This window comes from Sturnira hondurensis, unplaced genomic scaffold (assembly GCF_014824575.4).
Source record: "Sturnira hondurensis isolate 20B ecotype Veracruz unplaced genomic scaffold, ASM1482457v3 Scaffold0025478, whole genome shotgun sequence".
NCBI classification, from domain to species: domain Eukaryota; kingdom Metazoa; phylum Chordata; class Mammalia; order Chiroptera; family Phyllostomidae; genus Sturnira; species Sturnira hondurensis.
This window is the reverse complement of record NW_028098109.1, coordinates 463,822-489,609: the sequence shown is the minus strand read 5'-3', so window position 1 is coordinate 489,609 and position 25,788 is coordinate 463,822. Positions and strand designations below refer to the sequence as shown.

Sequence of the window (25,788 nt, the reverse complement as noted above, 5' to 3'; positions counted from 1 at the left end):
TAGAACCACAGAGTTTTAAGGTTGTATGAAATCTTATAAGTAATTGGATATGAATGCTCCCTAATACAGTAATCTCTGACACACCTAGCTGGATATTTTCAATGGTAGATAAATTTGTATGTTTGTGTGTGTGTGCGTGCACAAGTGCTGAGACAGCCTAGTTCTCTTTTGCAACTCTTATTTGTTATCCATTTTATTTTTAACTAAAATACATACCTCTGTCACTTTTATCTACTGGTCTTGGGACTACCATATAAACAATAGGTAGTGACAACTTCACTTTCCTTCAGATATTTGTAATCTGGTGTGTTTCTACTTTCCATTTTTCCAAACTGTAAGACCTGTTTTCTGTGACCTGAAATCTTTATCACTTTTACTCCTTTCTATATTTCTGTTCTTTATTACTTTTTATTTTTAACTATTTCTATTCCAAAATGTTCCTTTTTAATTAGGTCTCTTTTAATGTTATACTCACCAGTGAATGGAAGACTTCAGACATTGATCTAACAAATTTATAATAAGAGAGAGCCATTACTTTTTTCACCTGAACACTTAATATTTTTAAAAAGATTTTATTAATTTTTAGAGAGGAAGGGGGAGGAGAGAGAAGGAGACAGAGATAAATATCGATTGGAGAGAGAAACATCATTGCCTCTTGTATGTGCCTTAGCTAGGAACCTGCAACATAAGACATGTGCCCCAACCAGAAATCGAACGAGCAACTCTTTGCTTTGCGGAATGATGCTCAGCCAACTGAGCCATGCTAGTCAGGGCTGGACACTTAATATTTTTAAAGATTTTTATACTGGCCACATGTCCCAGCCAGCCTTGGGCCAAGACCTCACCAAGATGCCATCTCAAATAGAAGACACCATGGAAACCATGATGTTCATGTTTCACAAATTCGCTGGGGATAAACGCTACACAACAGAGGACTTGAGAGTATTCATAGAAAAGAAGTTTCCTGGATTTTTGGAAAATCAAAAAGGCACTCTGGCCAAAGACAAAATAATAAAGGATCTGGACCAATGCCGAGATGTCCAAGTGGTATTCCAGAGCTTCTTTTTGCTAATTGGTAGGCTCACTGTCACATGCAATAACTTGTATAGTACTCCTGAAGCAGAAGGAAAAGAAGTAAACAGTTGAGCAGCTACTTTCTCCCTGATCAAGAGTTCTCCCAGTGTGTTGTTTAAGGAATCTCTGCCCCATAGCCTCCCCCTGTATGAGGATTTCATGAACAGATTAAGACCCTTAGAAAACCTACAGATAAAATCCCACCCCCATTTGACAAGAGAAAGGAAAGCGAGTTAAAGCCAGATAAGTTTTTATTTTTATATCGCTTGCATCCTCTTGCCCTCAATAAACAAATTTGTTCGTAAAAAAAGGATTTTATAAATGTTACATTTTTAGATGCTATGGCTCTGTAATTTCTTCTTTTCATTTAGTTTTTAGACCTATGTTCTAAATTTTATTACATGAGGTAGTTTTTGGATAAGTGAAGTTTTAAAAATATTTAGTATTTTTAGATGTATTCTAATATTTTTATTTAAATAGAATGTTTGTTACCACAACCCTAATGTTTTCCTTTGGGTCCACCTGCCTGTGTGCACTTGCCCAAAGAAATGCACAAGCAGGAGTTTGCATTACAGAAAGAGAAAATAGTTTAATATTGAATAGGCCAGTATGGAAATGAGGCGCTTTTTCTGTAAATAAAACAACTCCCTGATGGAATGTAGGTTATCAGTTATATAGGACAAAAATCACAAGACATTGTGGGGTAGGGGTTTGGAGTCATACTGGGAGCTGATTGGTCAGAGAAGGTAAGGGTACTTATTTCTTTAGACCTTGAGGACAGCTCTGAGGTCTTTTGTGGCATCCCTCTCTCTGGTCTCATGGAAAAGCACCTGGGGTTGATCTACCTCAGGGCTCAGAAAGTGAAACATGACTTAGGTCAAGATGTCATCTTTATCCTCTCAGAGGTCCAGACTTTGTAACCATTAGTCAGGTCCAGACTACTGTATCTTCTGCCTTGAGGGTTACTGATTATCTGGGAGAAAGGCTAGGTCTTTGACAGGCATATATATAAAGAGAGAAGGTTATGATTTCTAGAGCTAGTATTTAAAGCTAAATTTAATCAAAGTCATAAGGACCCTCAGTTTCATATTTTAAAATATTAAATATCATTATTTTACTAGGCACTGTAAAATTGTTGTGCTTTAAACTCTTGAAATCAGTAACAAGGAATATATAGTGTTAGGATGACTGACAATTGTAAATCACATAGTGAATTTGTGGGTATTACCTGTCATTGGAATATTTTCCTATGACATTAATCCACAAGAGATTGGGAGCAACTACAGTGAAATTCTGTCATTAGAAGCCTAGGAAATACTTTCAAACCTCCAGTCCTCAGCAGAATATTTTGTAGCATATCCACTGGTTGAGTGGGTCAGTTTCCTGTGCCTGGATTTATTTCTTCTGGAAAGTGTTAGCTCTTTATCAAATTGCTAAGGATTTTCTATAAGGAAATCTTCAGTATTAGACACCTTTGTGGAAGCAATAGTATTTATTTATTTATTTATTTATTTATTTATTTATTTATTTTTACTGTTGCTCAGTTACAGTTATCCCCATTTCCACCCCCCTTTACTCTCCCCTGTCCTACCCACCCCCACTTGCCACATTCAGTCCTCCCCCTGCCCTATTGTCTTTGTCCATGGGTCCTTTATATATGTTCCTTGATGCCCCTTCTGCTTCTTTTCCCCATTTTCCCTTTCTCTTCCCCTCTGGACACTGTCAGTTTGGTTTTTATTTCCATGTGTTGTTCTATTTTGCTCACTTGTTTGTTTTATTGATTAGGTACCACTTATAGGGGAGATTATATGGTATTTTTCTCTCACCTCCTGACTTATTTCACTTAGCACAATGCTCTCCAGATCCATCCATGCTGTTCTGAAGGGTAGTTTGTTCTTTCTGCTGCATAGTATTCCATTGTGTAAATGTACAGTTTTTTTGGTCTACTTATTTACTGATGGGCACTTAGGTTGCTTCCAACACTTGGCTATTATAAATTGTGCTGCTATGAATATGAGGATGCATAGGTTCTTTTGGATTGGTGTTTCAGGGTTCTTAGGATATACTCCCAAGAGTGGAATTGCTGGGTCAAAAGGTACGTTCATTTTTAGTTTTCTTAGAAAATTCCATACTGTTTTCCATAGTGGTTGTACCAGTCTACAATGCCACCAACAGTGGATTAGGGTCCCTTTTTCTCTACAACCTCACCAGCACTTGTTTGTTGATTTGTTTATGCAGTAGTATTTATTTTAAAAGACATTTCCCAAAGTTTTCTTATCTATAATATGTATACTAGCCTATTCTTAACACAGTTGCTAAGTCGATCCTGTGAAAACATAAGTCAGGGTAAGTCATATCTCTGATTAAAAGTTCCTGTTTCCTGCTAAAGGCAAAATTATACTCCTTTCTCCATTCTAGTTTTTCCCTCACACACTTCCCTTTAGTTACACTGGATTCCTTGCTGTTCTTAGTACATGTCAAACACACTTTGCCTAAGAGCCTTTCCATTTACTGTTCCTTCTCTATGGACTGTATTTTTCTTGTATTTTGTATTGGTTTCAGGTATACAGATTGGTCGTTAGACAATCATATACTTTACATAGAATTCCCCTTGGTATTTTTAGTACCCCAACTGACAATATGCATAGTTACCACAATATTACTGACTAGGAATAGCCTTTTCTTATATATTTGCATGGATTACATTCTCAGCTCTGACAACACTGCTCAAATAACAGCTTCTGCATGAGACAATCTAAATTGCTAATATCCACCCAGACCAGCATGACTTAGTTGGTTGAACATTATTCCACAAAACAAAAGGTCACTGGTTCAGTTCCTAGTCAGAACATATGCCTGGATTGTGGGCCCATTCCCTAGTTGGGGCATGTGCGAGAGGCAACCAATCAATGTTTCTCTCACACATCAATTTTTCTCTCCCTCTCTTTCTCCCTCCCTTCCTCTCTAAAAAATTAATAAATTGTTAAAAAATAAATTGCTAATGTCCCTCCCTACTACTACTGGCACTGCCATTTTCTTTTAACTTGCAGTGTTTTTTTTTTAAATAGCACTTAACATCTTCTAGTATATTATATAATCTTCCCCTTGCTAGAATGTAAGCTCTATAAAAAACTATAAAGGCAGATTTTTTTTTGTTATTTCTTGATGGTTCCTGTGGGAGAGGGAGAAACTTTCTTCTACCCACAAGGTTCTTTAGGCTGATCTAATAGTCAAATAGACATGAGACATATTACCAAGAGAAAACAACCACATTTAATACAAATGTACGGGGATTTCATATACACTAGACTTGGGTGTCCAACCTGAAGCCTGTGGACCACAGGTGGCCCAGGATGGTTATGAATGAGGCTCAACACAAAATCATAAATTTACTTAAACTTTTTTTGCTCATCAGTTTTCATTAGTGTCTGTGTATTCAATGTGTGGCCCAACACAACTCTTCTTCCAGTGTGGCCCAGAGATGCCAAGAGTTTGGACACCCCTGACAGGGACTAGCATGTAGGAAAGGTTCAGAGACAGAAAGGGAATATGGCTATATATGACATTTTTACCTAGGGATGAGGTAATATACCTTGGGGCTTTAGAAGGTCACTCCAGGGAGGGCACATGTTCAGTAATTAGTAGTTTGCCTTACCACATAGATAGGTAAAAAGACATTTCTTTTTTTTAAATTTTATTTATTTATTTATTTATTTTTAGAGGGGAAAGAGAGAGGGAGAGAAACATCAATGTATGGTTGCCTTGTTGCCTTTTGTGCGTCCCCTGCTGGTAGTTTGCCTGCAAGGAACTGGCCTGCAACCCAGGCATGTGTCCTGACTGGGAATGGAACTGCGATTGTCTGGTTCGCAGGCCCGCGCTCATAAAAAGACATTTCTGATGATAACTCTTACTGTGGACCAGGCTTCTACTTTTATTTCTTCCACAGAGTTAAGGAGGGTGGCAGGGAGCAGAAGTTTCTTTTGAGGCCACTAGGTCTCGTTTGCCTTTAATTCAAAATAATGCACATACCACTGAGGCACATCTTAGGGTGGCTCCTTCTGAATTCCCACAGTTGCCGACATTTAGAACAGTGCCTAGGAAATAGTTGGTAGTTGATAAATATTTTTGTTGACTAAATATGCCTTAGATATAGTTTGAAAGAAGTATATAAAATACATTTTTCTAATACTTTATAAATTAAATGATTAGCTATTTAATATTCTTTTGAATTTACCTTCCTGCCTTTTGTACTTTTGATAAGACTGAATATGTGTCCCTCCTCTCCCTTTAAGCCAATATAATTTCCAGTGAAAGTTGGAAATTGGAGGCAGTTGTGGTAGAATATGAATTTCATTAGCAGTGTGTCTGGAATGAGTGCTAAGATCTTGTTGCAGATGTTTTTCCCCTTTTAGTTGATGTGGTAATAAAGGGGAGGGAGAGGAGAGCATAATTAACTTAAGCTGTTCTTTATCCTATTTTTATGGAAATGTGGTATTTTTTATTTTAAATCAGGGCTTGCATTTTAATGTAAGCCCAGAGACATTTCTTATTCATATTTCCTAGATTGTCTTTGGGTTGTGAGCCATAAAATTGTGTATTTGTAATATTGTATATTTTGCATCCTTTTGAGAAAGAGGCTTAGTTAAATCAATCCTGGCCATTTCTTTAGTTCTTCAGCTTACCTGTGTAAATCCTGACTTGGTTGGTTTCTACCCAATCAAGCATCTGAAAACAACTACTATAATTGACAGATTATCACATAGTTGATAGCTGTCTTTTATTTTACCTCTGAAAAAAGAACACTTGGATCACCCTTGCTTTTTTAATTTGAGTTGATGAATGTAGTCTTCAGTTGAGATTTCCAATGGTAGACTTATGCAGTACTAAATTATAACCTCATATTTTTGCACAGAAAATTTTATGTTACCTGTACTAGGTTGATTTTACGATGTAATATAAATAGAAGTCAGTCAGATAATCCGTTTTTAGAAAAACAACATTAAAGGTAACTTTTGCAGCAGTACGGTACATGATGCAGAGGATCAAGTAAGCAATTTGGAAGATAAGGAAAAAGAAGACACCCAATCAGATCAGCAAGAAGGAAAAAGAACCCTGAAAAAATGAAAATAGGGTAAGGAGCCTCTGGGAAAACTTCAAGTGTAACATCATTAGCATCAAAGGGGTCCTGGAAGGAGAAGAGAGAGAGCAAGGAATTGAAAACCTATTTGGAAAAAAATAATGACGGGCCCTGGCTGGTGTAGCTCAGTGGATTGAGTGCGGGCCTGCGAACCACACGATCATGGTTCGATTCCCAGTCAGGGCACATGCCTGGGTTGCAGGCCAGTTCCCAGCAGGGGACTCACAAGAGGCAACCATACATTGATATTTCTCTCTTTCTCTCCTTCTCTCCTTCCCTTCCTCTCTAAAGATAAATAAATAAAATCTTTCAAAAGAAAAAAGAAAAAAATGACGGTAAATTTCCTTAATTTGATAAAGGAAATAGACATATAAGTCCAGGAAGTGCAGAGTCCCAAACATGATGAACCCAAATAGGCCCACAATAAGACACATCATAATTAAAATGGCAAAGGTTAAAGACAGAGATTCTTTAAGAGAGATTATTAAAAGCAGCAAGAGAAAAGCAGTTAGTTAACTAAAAGGGAGCACCCATAAGACTGTCAGCTGATTTCTCAAGAAACTTTGCAGGCCAGAAGGGATTAACAAGAAATATTCAAAGTGATGAAAAGCAGACTACAGCCAAGATCACTCTACCCAGCAAACGTTAGACAAGAAAAAAGCTAAAGGAGTTCACTACTACACCAGTTGCATAAGAAATGTCAAAAGGTCTTCTTTAAGAAGAAGAAAAAGTGATAAAAATATTGAATAATAAAATGGCAACTAATAAATACCTTTTAATAATTACTTTAAATCCAAATGGATTAAATACTCTACTTAAAAGACATGGGCCCTGGCTGGGTGGCACAGTTGGTTGGAACACTGTCCCATACACCAAAATGTTGTGGATTTGATTTCTGATTAGGGCACATACTAGGTTGCAGTTCCATCCTTGGTCAGGGCTTTTGCAGGAGGCAATAGATCAATGTTTCTCGCATTGATGTTGTGCTTTCTCTTTCTATCTCTCTATCGCTCTCACTCTCTTTCCTCTCTTATATCAATAAACATATCCTCAGGTGAGAATTTTGAAAAAAGACATGGTAGCTGAATGGATCACAAAACAAGAGCCTTACATATGCTGTATACAAGAGACTTACTTCAAATGAAAAGACACACACAGACTGAAAGGAAAGAGATGGGAAAAGATATTTCGTGAAAATGAAAACAACAAAAACATGCTGGGGTAAAGTAGAACTAAGCAATGAAGAGATAGCCAACTTATCAGATGCAGAGTTCAAAATACTGGTAATCAGGATGCTCATAGAAATGGTTGAGTATGGTCGCAAAATAGAGGAAAAAGTGAAGGCTATGCCAAGTGAAATAAAGACAAAATATACAGGGAACAAACAATGAAGGGAAGGAAACTGAGACTCAAGTCAAGAATTTGGAGCAGAAAGAAGAAATAAACATTCAATCAGAACAGAATGAAGAAACAAGGATTCAAAAAAATGAGGAGAGGCTTAGAAACCTCCAGGACATCTTTAAATGTTCCACCATATGAATCATAGGGGTGCCAAAAGGAGAAGAGGAAGAGCATTTATTTGAAATTGAACAGGAGAAGAAATCAAGCATTTATTTTAACAAATAATGAAAAAAACTTCCCTAATCTGGCAAAGTAAATAGTCTTCCAGGAAGTCCAGGAAGCTCAGAGAGTCCCAAAGAAGTTGGACCCAAAGAAGAACACACCAAGGCACTTCATCATTATATTACCCAAGATTAAACACAAGGAGAGAATCTTAAAAGCAGCAAGAGCAAAGGAGACAGTTACCTACAAAGGAATGCCCATATGGCAACCAGCTGATTTCTCAAAAGAAACCTTGTGGGCAAGAAGGTGCTAGAAAGAAGTATTCCAAGTGATGAAAGGCAAGGACCTGCATCCAAGATCACTCTATCCAGCAAAGCTATCATTTAGAATGGAAGGGCAGATACAGTGCTTCCCAGTTAAGGTCAAGTTAAAAGAGTTCGTCATCACCAAGCCCTTATTATATGAAATGTTAAAGGGACTTATCTAAGAAAAAGAAGATAATAAAAACTAGGAACAATAAAATGACAACAAATAACTATCAACAACTGAACCTAAAAACAAAGCAACAAAAACAAACTAAGCAAACAACTAGAACAGGAACAGATTCACAGAAATGCAGATCACATGGAGGGTTATTAGCGGGGAAGGGCCGGAGGGAAAGGGGCTAAAAGGTACAGGGAATAAGAAGCATAAGTGGTATGTAGAAAATAGACAGGGGGGTTAAGAATAGTATAGGAAATGTAGAACCCCCAAAACTTATATGTACAACCCATGGACATGAACTGAGGGGGGTAGGAATTCTGGTGCAAGGTAGGTTCAGGGTGGAGGAAAATAAAAGGAAAAATTGTGAAAATTGTAATAGCATAATCAATGCAATATATTTTCTTAAAAACGTGCTGAGGTACCAATACTTACACCAGACAAAATAGACTTTAAAACAAAGGCTGTAATAGACAAGGAAAGACCCAACAATTCCACTTTTGGGTATTTATCTGAAGAAACCCAAAATACTAAACTGAAAGACATATATCCACATGTTTATTGCAGCATTATTTACAATAGCCAAGATATGAATGCAGCCTAAGTATCCATCAATAAATGAATAAATGGATAAAGAAAACATGGTGCATACATACAATGCAATATGACTCAGCCATAAAAAATAATAAAATCTTGCCACCTGCAATATTGTAGATGGTCCTAGAGGGTGTTGTGCTGGATAAAGTAAGTCATACAGAAAAAGTCAAATGCACAACATGATTTCACTTATATGTGAAATCCGAAATCAAACAAGCAGAACCAAAGTGAACTCATAGATACCGAGAACATTTTGACAGTTGCCAGATGGGAGGGAGACTTTGGGAAATGGGTGAAAGAGGTGAAGAAGGCATTGAGAAATACAGATTGGTAAAAAAAAAAGAGAGAGAGAAATACAGATTGGTGGTAACAAAATGGTCATGGGAATGAATATAAAGTACAACATAGAGAATATAGTCAATAATATTGTAATAACTATATATGGTGTCATATGGATACTAGATTTATTGGGGTGATCACAAGTTATATAAATGTCTGATCTAATCACAAGGTTGTACATCTGAAACTAATGTAATACTGTATATCAACTGGGTAATTTAAAAGTAAAAAAAAAATTCAGAAAGGTAACTTCCACTAGCTGTTAGCCATGTACTTTAAGAATTGAAATACATCTGTATTTGTCAGTTAGTTTGTTATAATTTTGTTTTCTTGTTTTCCATAGGATATTAGCTGCAATGAGATTCAGGTTCTTCCCCAACAAATGGGGCAATTACATTCACTGAGAGAGCTCAATATAAGAAGAAATAGTCTTCATGCACTGCCAGATGGTAAGATGCTTACTGTTTTTACTGACATGAGTGAAAGAGTAACTATGTAAAATTTAATTTAATTATTTTTCATTTCTGAACAGAATTAGGAGATCTTCCCTTAGTCAAGCTGGATTTCTCTTGTAATAAAGTGACCGAAATTCCAGTTTGTTACAGAAAGCTACATCATTTACAAGTAATAATTTTGGATAACAATCCATTGCAAGTACCACCAGCGCAGGTTTGTAATAAAAATGATACTTCTTTCTTCTTTTTTTTATTCAGAATTATGTCTGTTACTGATAAGTCAAAAAACATCAAAAGTAAGTTAATTTTTTGTTGATGTATTATTGTCTAAAGGAATTTTTCTGAGAAGTAGCTTTTTAACATTGGTAGGAGTTTTATCTTAGCTTCTGGAGAATAGGATTTGGAAAACCCAGCTATGAACATTTTCCTTGTGAACTGATACTTCTGGTTGTCAGTGTTATTTTGAAGGATAGACTATGCAGTCTCTCTACCTCTGTCCCATTCAGGTATATATGTGCTTGAGACTTGTGTGAGTGATTGAGGTACTTTCTTAGCACTGATAGATGGAATCATGCTAGAAAGAAAAGTACACAAGTATAAAAGTATTAACTTAGACTTTTAGTTTGAGGATTAAATCCATGTGGGATCCACTAAAATGATAGTGAAGGAATACACAAAAATATAAACCCACAAGGACAAAGAATCAAAGAGAGAGGACAACAAGGGAAACATGGCAACAGTATTCTGGAAAATGGAAAATATATGAAATAGTGGTAACCAGGTTCTCTACTTATACTGCATATACAAGAGTATCTGCTGTAGAAGGCAAATAGCAGGCAACTCCAGCCTCCTCTCTACTTTCAAGCCATGTGCCCTGACACAAGGTTTGCATCCATCCAGAGGAAGGGTTGCCTTTTTCCTCCTGCAGAGGTGCATTCTACTCATTCCAGAGGAGGTGCCTTTTCTAATTCTAAAAAAGGCTGGCAAGAGTCCTGGTAAGTAGCTGTCTTAGAAGGATGAGGAAAGCTGAAATTTGTGTATGCTGTGGGAAAAGGCAACAAGAAACAAATTGATTTACTGTGTTAAACCTGGGAATGACTAGGTTTTCTTCTTGTTGATCATTGGAGGAAACATGTAGCTCTGAATATAGAGATGAAAGACTGAAAACATGAAAGTCTGTACAATGTCTAAGGCACTGCAGTCTAGTAAAAGTTTCTGAATGATGATATGGGGAGGAAAAAGAATTTTTCATTTACCCTGTCTGATCTAATAATCAAATTGACATGAGACAGGTTAACAGGAGAAAATGGTCAAATTTATCATATGTATGTACAAATTCTGTCCAGACAGTATCCAGCCACGTAGTATGAAAAATAGAGACATTTATTGAAGAAGATGCAAGATACAAGAAACATTGTACACAGGGCAATGATGCCTCAGTCCCATTCAAAGTAGGCGCCTTGAGACCTCACACAGTTCTCCCAGTCACCATCAGCTGCCCCATCATATTTTCCTGAATCTCACTGACACCTTGAAACTTCTTTCCTTTCAAAGGTGATTTTAGTTTTGGGAAAAGTCAGAAGTTACAGGGTGTCAAATCTGGGCTATACGGGGCTGAATGACCTGGGTGATTTGATGTTTCCCAAAAAAAACTGCACAAGACGTGATGCATGAGCAGGCATGTTGTTGTGATGAAGCTGCCAATCACCAGTTGCCCATAGCTGCAGCCTTCTGAATCATCCAAATAGTTTCTGCAGAGGAGTGTTCTACCTTAATGCAGCATTTGATGCAGTTTCACTACTCTGCTTGCTCAGTCATTTTGAATACAGTGGCCACATAGTAAACATGCTTTCAATGGTGTCTACTACCCCCATTGACTAGTACATTGAAGTCGTCATTGTTCACAGATGCACATTCCAGTCCACTGTCTTTAGCTGCCAGGTTACATTCATGTTGCACAGACCATTCTTGTTATATTAACAAAGTGGGACTTTTTTGGACAGACCTCATATATATTGGGGTTCTCTAAGAATATGGGATCCCAGGACAAATTTTGGAGTTGAAATTTAAATACGTGTTCTCAGAAAGAGGGGTAGTGGTTTGGAATGCAAAGGGAAGGTAGGCAATTCACAGGTAGATAAGAAGGAGCAAATGTGTCATGAACAAATTCTAGTGAGGGTATCTAGACACAGAGAGGACTCTAATGAACAGACATTGCGGGTTCCTGTCCACCACATTTAGTTCATAACATGCTAAGGTGATCTCCCTTCCTGGAGCACTTTTTTCAATCTAACTTTTTTTAACAGGTGAGGAGGTAAAAGGCATTTTTTGAGTCTTTTATTTCTTAAAAATAACTAGCTTAAAATAATATCCCCAAAAGGCATATTTTGAGGTGGCAAACTCTGCTTCCCCTCCGTGGGAATGTTTTATAAACTTTGCTGTCAAATACCATAGCCACTTGGCACATGTGGCTACTGAGAACTCAAAATATGTACATCACCAAAGAACCAAATTTTAAGTATATTTTATTGATTATGCTATTATACTTTCCCCAATATTTCCCCTTTTTATTGTCCCTCTGCCCTGCACCTCACCACTCTCCAGCATTTCCCCCCACTTAGTTCATGTCCATGGGTTGTACATATAAGATCTTTGAATTCTCTGTTTCCTATACTATTCTTGACCTCTCCCTATTTTATGCTTACCAATTATGCTTCTTAGTCCCTGTAACTTCCCCCCATTCCTCCCTTCCCCTCCTCAATGAAAACCCTCCATGTGATGTCCATTTTTCTGATTCTGATCTTGTTCTAGTTGTTTGCTTAGTTTTTGTTTTCATTGCTTTTCTTTTTTTTTAAGTTCAGTTCTTGATAGTTGTGAGTTTGTTATCATTTTACTGTTCATAATTTTAATCTTCTTCACTTAGATAAATCCCTTTAACATTTCATATAATAAGGGCTTGGTGATGATGAACTCCTTTAACTTGACCTTATCTTAGAAGCATTTTATCTGCCTTTCCATTCTGAATGATAGCTTTCCTGGATAGAGTAATCTTGGATGTAGGTCCTTGCCTTTCATCACTTGGAATACTTCTTTCCAGCCCGTTCTTGCCTGCAGTTTTTTTAAAAATATATTTTATTGATTATACCATTACAGTTGTTGTTCTATTCCCCCCTTCATTCTCCTCCACCCTGCACACCCCCTCCCCCACCATTCCCCTCTTTAGTTTATGACCATGTGTCTCAAGTTCATTAGATTCTGTATTTCCCCTACTATTCTTGCCCTGCCCCTGTCTATTTTCTACCTACTGTCTATGCTATTTTCTGTACCTTCTCCCCCCTTCTCCTCCTCCCACTCCCCTGTTGCTAACCCTCCATGTGTTCTTCATTTCTATGGTTCCACTCCTGATCTAGCTGTCCTCTTAGTTTGCTTTTGTTTTAGGTGTGGTTGTTGATAACTGTGTGTTTGCTGTCCTTTCACTGTTCATATTTTTCATCTTTTTTTTTCTTAGATAAGTCCCTTTAACATTTCATATAATGAGGACTTGGTGATAATGAACTCCTTGAATTTGACCTTATCTGGGAAACACTTTATCTGCCCTTCCATTCTAAATGAAAGTTTTGCTGGATAAAGCAATCTTGGCTGTAGGTCTTTGGATTTCATGAGTTGGAATACTTCTTTCCAGCCCCTTCTTGCCTGTAAGGTCTCTTTTGAGAAATCAGGTGACAGTCTGATGGGAACTCCTTTGTAAGTGACTGTCCTCTTATCTCTTGCTGCTACTAGAATTCTCTCCTTCATTTTAATTTTGGGCAATGTAATTATGATGTGCCTTGGTGTGTTCCTTCTTGGGTCCAACTTCTTTGGGACTCTCTGAGCTTCGTGGGTTTCCTGGAAGTCTATTTCCTTTGCCAGACTGAGGGAGTTCTCCTTTATTATTTGTTCAGATATGTTTTCTACTCGTGGCTGTTTCTTTTCCCCTTCTGGTACCCCTATAATTCGGATGTTGGAACATTTAAAGATGTCCTGGAGGTTTCTAAGCCTCTCCTCATTTTTTCAAATTCTTGTTTCTTTAGTCTTTTCTGGTTGGATGTTTCGTTCTTCCTTCTTGTCCACTCCATTGATTTGAGTCCCAGTTTCCTTTCCATCACTATTGGTTTCCTGTGCATTTCCCTTCACTTCAATTAGTTTAGCCTTCATTTGTCCCTCTAATTTGTGACTATAATCAACCAGTTCTGTGAGCATCCTGATCACCAGTATTTTGAACTGTGCATCTGAAAGGTTGGTTATTTCTTGATTGCCTAGAGTTATCGGCTCTGGGGCTTTGAGTTCTTGAACCATATTTTGGACTGTTCGTGCCTGTTACGTATGAGGAGTGGATTCCTAGGTGTTCACCAGGGCGGTGTTCAAACTCATTCGCTGGGTTGTGATGCTGTATGTGGGGGCGGGGCCAAAGGAAAGCAATGGCAGTCCCCTCTGCCCCCCTCTGTCAGGGGCCGTGCGGTCCATCTCACTGCTCACTCTTTTACTGGTTTATCTGCGCGCACGAATGTGCAACCGTGGTCAGCCTGCCCCACACCTTCACTGGGTTCGCTGCTGGGGCCTGCGCGGTTCCCCGCTGGGGCCTTCGAAGCTTGTCACTGAGGCCTGCGGTGGTCCGTCTCACTGCTCACACCTCTGCTGGTTTATCTGTGTGCAAATGTGTGACCACACTCAGCCTGCCCTGCACCCCACTGGTTCTGTGATACTACCCCGGCTGCCTGCGTACCTGGGTTGCCTGCGCGCCTGGGTTGGGGGATCCTTCCTGCCAGACCCTGCTCCGCTGCTGGCTCCACCCCTCTTACTGGTCCCGGTTGAGCGATTTGTTGTTGTTGGACTTCCATTTAGTTCAGTTTTCTGTTCTTTGGTTGCGTCTTTCTTTACTAAACCTTTGTTAAATTCAAACTTGGTTGTGGAAGAAAGCACAGTGTTTCCACCTACGCCTCCATCTTGGTCGAAGTCTTGCAAAGGAGCCTGCAGTTTCTTTTGAGAAATCAGCTGATTGCCTCATGGGAACTCCTTTGTAGAGAACTGTGTCCTTTACTCTTGCTGCTTTTAAGATTCTCTCTTTGTCTTTAATCTTGGGTAACTTAATGATGATGTGCTTTGGTGTGTTCCTCTTTGGATCCAACTTCTTTGGGGCTCTCTGGACTTCCTGAAAGTCTATTTCCTTTGCCAGATTGTGGAAGTTTTCCTTCATCATTTGTTCAAATAAGTTTTCAATTTCTTACTGTTGCCCTTCTCTTTCTGGCACCCCTATAATTCAGATACTGGGACATTTAAAGTTGTCCCAGAGGTTCCTAAGCCTCTCTTCACGTTTTTGAATTCTTGTTTCTTCATTCTGTTCCAGTTGGATGTTTATTTCTTTCTTTTGTTCTAAATTGTTGATTTGAGTCCTGGTTTTCTTCCTGTCACTATTGGTTCCCTGAATATTTTGCTTTATTTCACTTTGGGTGTCTTTCATTTGCTCTTTTATTTTTCAACCAAGCTCAATCAGTTCTGTGAGTATTTTTATTATGAGTGTTTTGAACTCTCCATCAACTAGGTCAGCTATCTCCTCATCACTTAGCTCTCTTTGTGGAGTTTTGCTCTGTTCTTTTATTTAGGCCATCTTTCTTTGTCTTGGCAAACCTGTTAAGTTGTAAGGGGGCAGAGCCTTATGTATTCACCAGGGCAAGGCAAGTGTCTTTGCTGCATTGTGCCACTGTCTGTGGGTCCAGGGTCAGTGAGGGGACAGTGCAGCTCACTTGCTCCTAGCCTCACTTTCCAATGAACTCTCTTGAGCCTGGGAATTCTCCCACTGTGGCAAACTCTGCCATAGTCCACAGTCAGCTCTGAGTCTCAGTTTTCCATTTAGCTAGCCCTGCCTACATAGTCCACTGCCTCACAGGAGGTCCTTTCAGCCATCCCTGCCCATACAGTGCACTGCCTTGCTGTGGGTTCTGCCTGTCTCCCTCTGCTACCTCCTACCACTCTGGTTGGTCTGGTTGACTGTTTCTTTAATTCCGTGTTTGTTGAAGTTCCATGCAGTTTGATTTTCTCCCACTTCTGGTTGTTTATTGATTTTAGCTTCGTTGTTATCCTCCTTTTGGTTGTGCAGAGAAGCAAAGGGTTTCTACCTATGCCTCCATCTTGGCCAGAACAGGAACCAAATTTTTAATTGAATTTTATTTTGATTAATTCAAATTTAAATAGTTTCATGTAATTAGTGGCTACCATTGGACACTGCAGATCTAAGATTTACATCCTCATATTCTTGCCCTTAGCTCTGTAGCCACATGACAGTCCCTCTCTTGCACTCACAGAAGCCTGGGGTTTACTCTGAGAAGTAGGTAGTTTTTCTCAGATTCTTTCTCTCTGATCAGAAGCCAAATGACTATTGCTTCTTGACTCAGTAGAAGCCTGGAATTTACTCCATAGAGCAGTGTTGTCCATTAGAAACATTTGTGGTGATGGAAGTGTTCTATATCTGCACTGTCCAATGTACTAGCCACAAAATGGCTGCTGGGCACTTTATAATGTGGCTGATATATTTATTTATTCAAGATATAATGTAGATGAAATTAATTCAAATAGCTACATGTGGCTAGTGGGTCCTGTATTGGACAGCACAACTGTAGGGAGATTGAAAACCAGAGTTATGGGCTTGCGAGTACAGGTATGGATAGGAGTGAGACTCCATACTGAGAACAACGAATGCTTTCATAGTGAGTGTTGGTACCCTCCAGTAGACTTTTATTACTAGGCTTCCAGAATGCATTTAGCCTGTCTTATTTATCTCAGGCAGGATTGGTGGGTTTCTCCCTTAGAAGACTGATTCAACTAGGAGGGGGAAAATATATATATGTGTATACACACACACATACATCCAGTTTCTATGTAAATATAATATATAAAAAGTCTATATGTGAAAATAAAATACACATATACGTATACATACACACACACACTGATCTTTGGGGGTATCTCCTGGTGAAATGGACAGTGTCTGATCACTAGTCAGTGAGACTTACCATTGGTAAACTTCGCTTTCATACATTGATATTCCAGTTGTCTTCGTAGTTGCTTCACTCTTGAAAATGAACAGCCATGGATAAGTGGACAGTTGCAGTAATAATTTCTAACATGAAAGACAAGATGAAAACAGTAAAAGGCTTCCATTGAAATAAAATGGGTTACATTCATGGAAGTGACTGTCAGAATGACTTCTCAGCAGCAGCATAGGAAACTAGAAGATGTTAGAACCACACCTTAAACAACTAAGGGAAAATTTGTATCTTTCTGTACTTAAGCTTTCAGTGAAGTGTGAGGTAAGAAAAAAGAAAGTTTCAAACATGCAAGATCTCAGAAAGTTTAGTTACCATATGCCCTTTATTAGAAAGTTAGCAGAGTTTGTGCCATATCAAAATGTGAGAGGAAATTAAGAAAGAGGAATCCTGGCCTAGCTGATGTGACTCAGTAGACTGAGTGCCAGCCTGTGAACCAAAAGGTTGCCAGTTTGATTCCCAGTCAGGGAACATGCCTGTGTTGTGGGCCGGGTCCCCACTGTGGGGTGCATGAGAGGCAACCACACACTGATGTTTGTCTCCCTCTCTTTCTCCTTTCCTTTCCCTCTCTCTAAAAACAAATAAAATATTTAGAAAAAGAAAGAGGTAGCCTTCATGTTCGAGATTGACTGGTATACAGTAGGCCTAGAGAGCAACCAGTCAGTTTGAAGAAAGGCAGTTATCTTCTAGAAGAAAAAATAAATACGTTGATAAGTGACTTGATGTGTTTGTCAGTATGGAGTTTTACAGTTTTGTAATAGAGTCAGGAACTGAGTAGTAAGGCATATAGGAAATTATGCCAAGGAAAAAATGGGGTAATTTAGAAAAAACAAAAACTTATAATAGAAAGGAAATGTAACTTAGGAGGTTCATCTGTGAAATTTTCTTAGTCCTAGTAGCATAAATATGAGATTTTGATTTAAAGAAAAATTATACTGATGTTATAATAATAGTAAAGATAATTTAAATAGCACTTTCTGTGCTCCAGGCACTGTTGAAAATGCTCTATATTCATTAACTCATTTCCTATACCAACTCTATAAAACAAGTACTATCATTATACCTCATTTTATATATGAGGAAACAAGGACATAGAAGTTAAGTGACTGGCCTGAGTTCTACCCAAGATGGAGGCATACGTAGAAACCCTTCACTTCCTTTCACAACCAAAAGGAGGATAACAACTAATCTAACATCAATAAACAACCAGAAGTAGAAGAAAATCAACCTGCATGGAACTCCAACAACCACAGAATTAAAGAAACAGTCAAACAGAACAATCAGACCTGTAAGGCAGTGGATGGAGAGGAACCCTGCTGAGGCATCTACCATGGGGTGGGGCTGGCTGTGGTGAGAAGGCAGGATGCACCAGAGGGGCTGACTTAAGGGGAAACTGAGACTCAGAGGTGGCTGTGAATTACAGAGGTGCCGCAGTAGGAGAAACACCCAGTCTCACACGAGAGTTTGTTGAAAAGTGTGCTAGAGATGAGCAGGTGAGCTGCATTGTTCCCTCTCTGGCCCATCCCCCACAGGCAGCATTGCAGCACAGCAAGGAGGTCTGCCCTGCCTCAGTGAATACCTAAGGCCCCACACCCTTAAAACTTAACAGGGGCCCAAACAAAGAAATAGAGCCAAAATGGAAGAACAGAGCAAAACCTCAGAAAGAGAGCTAAGTGATGAGATCATAACTGACCTATCTGATGGAGAATTTAAAGTCCTGTTAATCAAAATGCTCATAGAACTAGCTGAGCTTGATTGAACAATGAAAGAGCAAATGAAAGACACCCAAAGTGAAATAAAGCAAAATATTCAGGGAACCAACAGTGACGGGAAGAAAACCAGGACTCAAGTCAACAATTTAGAACAAAAGAAAGAAATAAACATCCAACTGGAACAGAATGAAGAAACAAGAATTCAAAAACGTGAAGAGAGGCTTAAGAACCTCTGGGACAACTTTAAATGTCCCAGTATCTGAATTATATGGGTGGCAGAAGGAGAAAAACAACAGTAAGACATTGTAAACTTATTTGAACAAATAATGAAGGAAAACTTCCACAATTTGGCAAAGGAAATAGACTTTCAGGAAGTCCAGAGAGCCCCAAAGAAGTTGGACCCAAAGAGGAACACACCAAGGCACATCATCATTAAGTTACCCAAGATTAAAAACAAAGAGAATCTTAAAAGCAGCAAGATAAAAGGACACAGTTACCTACAAAGGAATGACCATAAGACTGTCAGATGACTTCTCAAAAGAAACTGCAGGGCAAGAAGGTGCTGGAAAGAAGTATTTGAGGTCATGAAAGTCAAGGATCTATATCCGAGATTACTCTATCCAGCAAAGCTTTCATTTAGAATGGAAGGGCAGATAAAATGCTTCCAAGATAAGGTCAAGTTAAAGGAGTTCATTATCACTGAGCCCTTATTTATGAATTGTTAAAGGGACTTATCTAAGAAAAAGAAGATAAAAAATATGAACAGTAGGACTTCTGGCCAAGATGGAGGCGTAGGAGGAAACACTGTGTCCCCTCCCACAACTAAATTTAAAGACAGTGAAGGTTTAGAAACAAAAACGCAGCCAAAACAGCGAAAACTGAACTGTACAGAAGTCTGACAACAACAAACCACTCAGCCAGACTGGTATGAGAGGCAGAGTCAGCGGCGGAGTGCGGCCGGGCTGGAAAGATCCTTAGGTCTGACTGACCCAGGTGCAGAGGCGGAGGCAGAGGCAGTTGGTGGATCCCAGGGGTGGGGTGGTGATGGGCGGACCCAGTGAGGGCGCAGAGCAGCTGCGCCCTCTGACTGTGATGACCACTGACTGTGGTCACACATTTGCCTGCAGATAAACCTAGTGAAGGAGCAAACAGTGAGACAGACCACTCAGGCTAGGGCCCCAGCGACGGGAATTAGAGCCTGAAAGCACCAACTGGAAAGACTTTCTCGGGGTCGAGGGCCTGGGAGAGGCTCCCAGGCTCACAGACAATTTGTTGGAGAGACCCAAAGGGTCCTGGAGAGTACATGGGCCCACACACCCGGGAACCAGCACCAGAATGGCCCAATTTGCTTGTGGGAAGCCACAGGGGTGACAGAAATCTGAGAGAGAGCTGAGCGGAGCAAAGCGCCATTCTTTTCCCTCTGACCCCGCCCCCACATACAGCATCACAACCCAGCAACTGAGCTGCCTGACCCTGGTGAAGACCTAAGGCTCTGCCCCTCATACATAACAGGTGCGAACAGACCAAACATTATTACTCAAGAACAGCTCAAATCCCCAGAGCCAATAACTCTAAGCGACCAACAACTAGCCAACCTATCTGATGCACAGTCCAAACCACTGGTGATCAGGATGCTCACAGAATTGGTTAATTCTAGCCACAAATTAGAGGAACATATGAAGGCTAAACTGATTGAAATGAAGGGAAATGCACAGGAAACCAATAGTGATGGGAAGGAAACTGGGACTCAAATCAAGGGAGTGGACCTGAAGGAAAAAAGAAACAAGCAAACAGAAAAGAAGGAAGAAACAAGACTTCAAAAAAATGAGGAGAGGCTTAGGAACCTCCAGGACATCTTTAAACGTTCCAACATCCGAATTATAGGGGTACCAGAAGGGGAAGAGGAACAGCCACGAGTGGAAAACTTATTTGAACAAATAATAAAGGAGAACTTCCACAGTCTGGCAAAGGAAATAGACTTCCAGGAAATCCACAAAGCTCAGAGAGTCCCAAAGAAGTTGGACCCAAGAAGGAACACACCAAGGCACATCATAATTACATTGCCCAAAATTAAAATGAAGGAGAGAATTCTAGAAGCAGCAAGAGATAAGAGGACAGTCACTTACAAAGGAGTTCCCATCAGATTGTCAGCGGATTTCTCAAAAGAGACCTTCCAGGCAAGAAGGGGCTGGAAAGAAGTATTCCAACTCATGAAATCCAAAGACCTACAGCCAAGATTGCTCTATCCTGCAAAGCTTTCATTTAGAATGGAAGGGCAGATAAAGTGCTTCTCAGATAAGGTCAAGTTCAAGGAGTTCATCATCACCAAGCCCTTATTCTATGAAATGCTAAAGGGAGTTATCTAAGAAAAAGAAGATTAAAAATATGAACAGTCAAAGGACAGCAAACTCAGTTATTAACAACCACACCTAAAACAAAAGCAAACTAAGAGGACAGCTAGATCAGGAGTGGAACCATGGAAATGAAGATCACATGGAGGGTTAGCAACAGGGGAGTGGGAGGAGGAGAAGGGGGAAGGTGCAGAGAATAAGTAGCATAAATGGTAGGTAGAAAATAGACAGGGGGGTGGGCAGGAATACTGTGGGAAATACAGAATCTAAAGAACTTGTGACACATGGACATGAATTAAAGGGGGAGAATGGTGGGGGAGGGGTGTGCTGGATGGGAGGAGTGAAAGGGGGAATGGGACAACTGTAATGGCATAATCAATAAAATATATTTTAAAAATATGAACAGTAAAATAACAGTAAATTCATAACCATCAATAAATGAATCTAAAAAATGAAAGAAAGAAAAAGAATGAAAACAAAAAGTAAGCAAACAACTAGAACAGGAACAGAATCAGAGAAATGGACATCACACAGCGGGAGTTTAGTGGGGAGGGGGAAGGGAGTAATGGGGGGAAGGTACAGTGAAGATGAAGCATAATTGGTAGGCGTAAAGTAGATGGCGAAAGATAAAAATGGTATAGGAAACAGAGGATTCAAAGAACTTACATGTACAACCCATGGACATGAACTAAGGGTGAGGAATGCTGGAGGATAGGGGGGGTTAAGGTGGAGGGGAAATAAAGGTGGAAAATTGGGGAAACTAATAGCATGATCAATAAATTATACTTAAAATAAATTATTAAAACCAACTAAAAAAAGAAATTAAATGACTGGTTTAAGGTCACATGGCTAGCAAGTGGTGAAACCCAGATTCAAATAAAGGCTGTCTGACTCCATAGTTTATGCTCTAATCTGTGCTATGCTTCTAAAGATAGAGGAAGTATGTTTATGTGAGTTTATGGTGGTTGGAGATGGGAGGATGGTAGTTGTGGTAATGATGATATGTGACAGTGGTAATAGTGATAGTATTAGAAACGTTATTCCTCTTTTGGAGGGAAGGAAATAAAGATCTATACTTGAAAATTTTTTTTAAAAAACCATAAAACCCTGCTCTTTATAAATATGCAGGAAAATAACAGAAAACCAAATAGAAGAGTCGAATGAGGAACTGGGTTTTAACATTGAAAGGGATAGAATGGAGAATTAATTTTTTGTTATCAATTTTATAATTCTCTGTGACTTTTAAAACTATATATGTGAATTACTATGATTAAAAATTGAATTCACAAAAATAATTCATTAGCATTTAATTTGGTGATGAAGGAAATTTACATTTGTAGTTTGAGACATAAGCTGCATTTTAATTGATAATGTACTTATAGTCTAATAGCTCAAATGTTTTAATTTTCTAGGGGTTTTTTAAAAGATTTTATTTATTTATTTTTAGAAGGGAAAGGAAGGAGAGAGAGAAACATCAATGTACAGTTGCCTCTGGTGTGTCCCCTGCCGGGAACTGGCCCACAGCCCAGGCATGTGCCCTGACTGGGAATCAAACCGTGATCATGTGGTTCGCAGGCCCATGCTCAATCCACTGAGCTATACCAGCCAGGGCAAATGTTTTAATTTTTTAAATATTTATTTATTTATCTTTAGAGGGGAAGGGAAGGAGAGAGGAAGAGAAATATCAATGTATGATTGCTTCTCATGCATCCTCTGCTGGGAACTGGCCCCTGCTGGGAACTGACCTGCAACCCAGGCATGTGCCCTGACTGGGAATTGAACTGCGATCCTCTGGTTCACAGGCCCGAGCTCAATCCACTGAGCTACACCAGCCAGGGCTAATTTTTTAAATGAAATTTTTCCGTGGTCAAGTCAGATCTGGTATCTGTTAGAATTAAATAGGAAATGTTTCTCCTTTATACCTGGTATGATAATTACTTCTGAATGTATCTTTCATACTGTTTTCTTTGTAGATTATTTTTCCATGTATTGGTAGGTTATGTGAGCTCATAAAACAATATTTTTATTCTAATTTTTGCAAGATACTTGTTTGATATAACTTATGGTGAGTGCAGTTAACCTTTGTAAATCTGACTTTTCACTTCCTTACCTCTCATTATCTCTCTTTTTTATATAGTATCGTTTTTTTGAACATAGTATTTTACCCTTCATTATTCCTATTCTCTGTATCACCAATGAAAATAACTTTTTAGGGTTAGGGTTAGGGTGGGTGGACTGGGATGGGGGTAAAAGGCAGAAAACTGTTCTTGAACATCAATTAAAATTTAAAACAAGAAAATAACTTTTTAGGGTATTATCTTAGCTGAATTTACCATTTAAAATTATTTTATTATAATTAGTCTACCATCACACCTAACAACAAATTCATTTTTCATATATTTAAATTTTTTATTAGTTTTCTGCCAGTGTTTAGACCAACCAACTTAGTGGTTCTGATGAGGTAACTTTAAAGAATTACATGGTTCATTTTATTTTCAATTTTCACCAGTATAATAAATATATTTGTTTTTGCTTTTTTTCTGATAAAGGCAACTTTCATGAATTGTTAATTTTATATTGTTTAGTGGGTTGTACATTGTACTGTTATTAATAAGAGAACTTTAGTGAAATACAGAAAAATTAGCTTAGTTTTTCTAATAAGAAAAGAGAAATAGAATTTTAGTTAGTGTCAGTATTGTCAGATATTTTCACTTCATGTCAGAAGTACAAATTAATTAAATATGCAAAGTATCTATCATGATTATAATGTCTTAGATTAATTTGAGATTATTAAAAGTATAAATAAATTGGCAGATAATATTTATATTTGGACCTATGTAATTAAACCTTTCTCTATTATTTATTGACAGATATGTTTAAAGGGTAAAGTACACATATTTAAATACTTAAATATCCAAGCATGTTGCAGAATGGATAAAAAACCAGATTCTCTGGATCTTCCATCATTGAGTAAAAGAATGCCCTCCCAGCCTCTCACAGACAGGTAATGTATATTCTTACAGTCTTGTTTCATTATTGGTATCTTCTCCGTATGTAAAAATGTATTTATTAATCTTGAGTGTACTGAATATGTTTAGGCTGATTGGCTCAGTATAAAATTTAATAATTGGCTGAAGTAAAATATCACCATCATAGAATGAACTTCTGAGATTCGATAATCAATTTGGAATTTTCTTAAAAATTAATTATTATTAAATCTTTAGTAGTAAAATACAAACATTAGATATTATAGTGCAGAAATACTAATTTCTTACCACTTGAAACCTTTTAACTCACTCCTGTTGTCACACTATTGGACAATTGTAATAATAAGTAAAATTTGAATTTGACCTGAATTTGGTAGAAAAACAAGACATTTTGGGGTATTTTCTTGCTTCACATTCTTTATATATTTTATATCTAGATCAAAGATGATTTGTCACTGGTATTCTTCTGTATGATGTTGATGTTTTTATCCCCATGAGATTTTGAAATGGTAGATTTCATATTCCATTTTTAATTCATCTCTTCAAGATGTTTGTTGGTCTAATTTTATGAAAATATAATTCCACTCACTAGTATGGAAAATAATTGGAATGGGGTGAAACTATAGAAGGGTAGCCTATGACCCTGTCTAAAATGTTTAAAGGTTTGACATTGTATTAGTGACAAAGTTTAGACTACTTGGAAAGTCAGTATAGTAAGTACTATTGTTAACAGTGCAAGTTCTGGAATTCCCAAATAGGACTTTTTAATGAATTTTTCTGTTGCTTAAGTAGAATTAAATATCCAAACATTAAATTTAGTTCCTAAAGATCCTTTTGTTTAACATTATGAATGATAGTAAACCAAACAATTCTATAAAAATTAGAATTAATTCATATTATAATCTCTATTAGTCTGCTTTATATTTATTTATAAATGGTGTTACTTTAGTAACAGCATTCCTTACATTAGTCCTTTATTTATTTTACAAATACAGTAGCATGCCTATTGGTGCATTCTGAGTATGTTTTATTGAATGATGTATACATTGGTCTTAGCCTTCATGTAGCCCACAGTCTAATCTAAGAGTCAGTTAATAAATAAGAAAATACAATAAAAATAATTTTAAATTTCCTTGCTATAAAGGAAAGAAATATGTTTCAGGATTAAAGATAAAAAATGTATCTTTGGTAAGATGAGGTTTCAAAGTAAGACCTGAAAGGAGAAAAGGTAGCTGTGTAAAGAGAGAGGAAGAGACACGTGCAAAGGCCTTAAATTAAGAAGAGACTTGGTATGTTAAAGACTAAATGGAGATCAGCACATGGTTGGAGCAGAGTAGCTAAAGGGTAGAGTGTACCAGTTGATTTTGGTTAGTCAGGACTCAAGTCATGTAGGGGTTTTGGATACTGTGATAAGGACTTTAAATTGTGCTTAGAGTACACCAGGAACTCATTGGACAGTATGGGAATTAATATGAATCTGATTTCTGTTGAAAAAACTATCTTGGCTCTTACAGGGAGAATAGATCGGAAGTAAACAAATATAGAAGCCCAGGGACTAGTTAGGTTGTTGCAGTACTTCCATGAGATCAAGGAATCTTGAATAGGGTGATTGCAGTAGGGATGAAAAGGAGTGGACAGAATTGTGATATATTTTGGACATGGTCTCTAGCAGTGTCACCCAATTCAAATATAATGTGAGCCACATATGGAATTTAAAATTTTTTGTAACCCATTTTTTAAAAAGTAAAAAAAGAAACAGAAATTAATCTAATTAATTAAAAGAAATTATCTAATTTCTTTTTAGAAATTAATTAAAAGAAACAGAAATTAAAAGAAACAGAAATTAATTAAAAGAAACAGAAATTTTAAAAAGAAATTAATTTTAACAATATATATTATTTAACTCAGTATATCCAAAATATTTTAACATGTGATATAAATATTAAAAATTAGTGAGTCAATTCACATACTTTTTTCCCTATTAAATCTTTGAAATCTTGTGTGTATATTATTT

General features: G+C 37.9%; 1 protein-coding gene across 2 annotated transcripts in view; it reads left to right on the top strand.

The window, feature by feature from the left end:
• The window catches only part of LRCH2 (leucine rich repeats and calponin homology domain containing 2), a 111,389-nt gene that overhangs the window by 43,195 nt on the left and 42,406 nt on the right, over positions 1-25,788 (top strand). For both annotated transcript variants that reach the window (XM_037039740.1, XM_037039739.1), the window contains exons 4-6: positions 9,534-9,639; positions 9,723-9,859; positions 23,658-23,791. In XM_037039740.1, the coding sequence (XP_036895635.1) occupies positions 9,534-9,639; positions 9,723-9,859; positions 23,658-23,791 (377 nt within the window). The remainder of the gene's footprint in view (positions 1-9,533; positions 9,640-9,722; positions 9,860-23,657; positions 23,792-25,788) is intronic.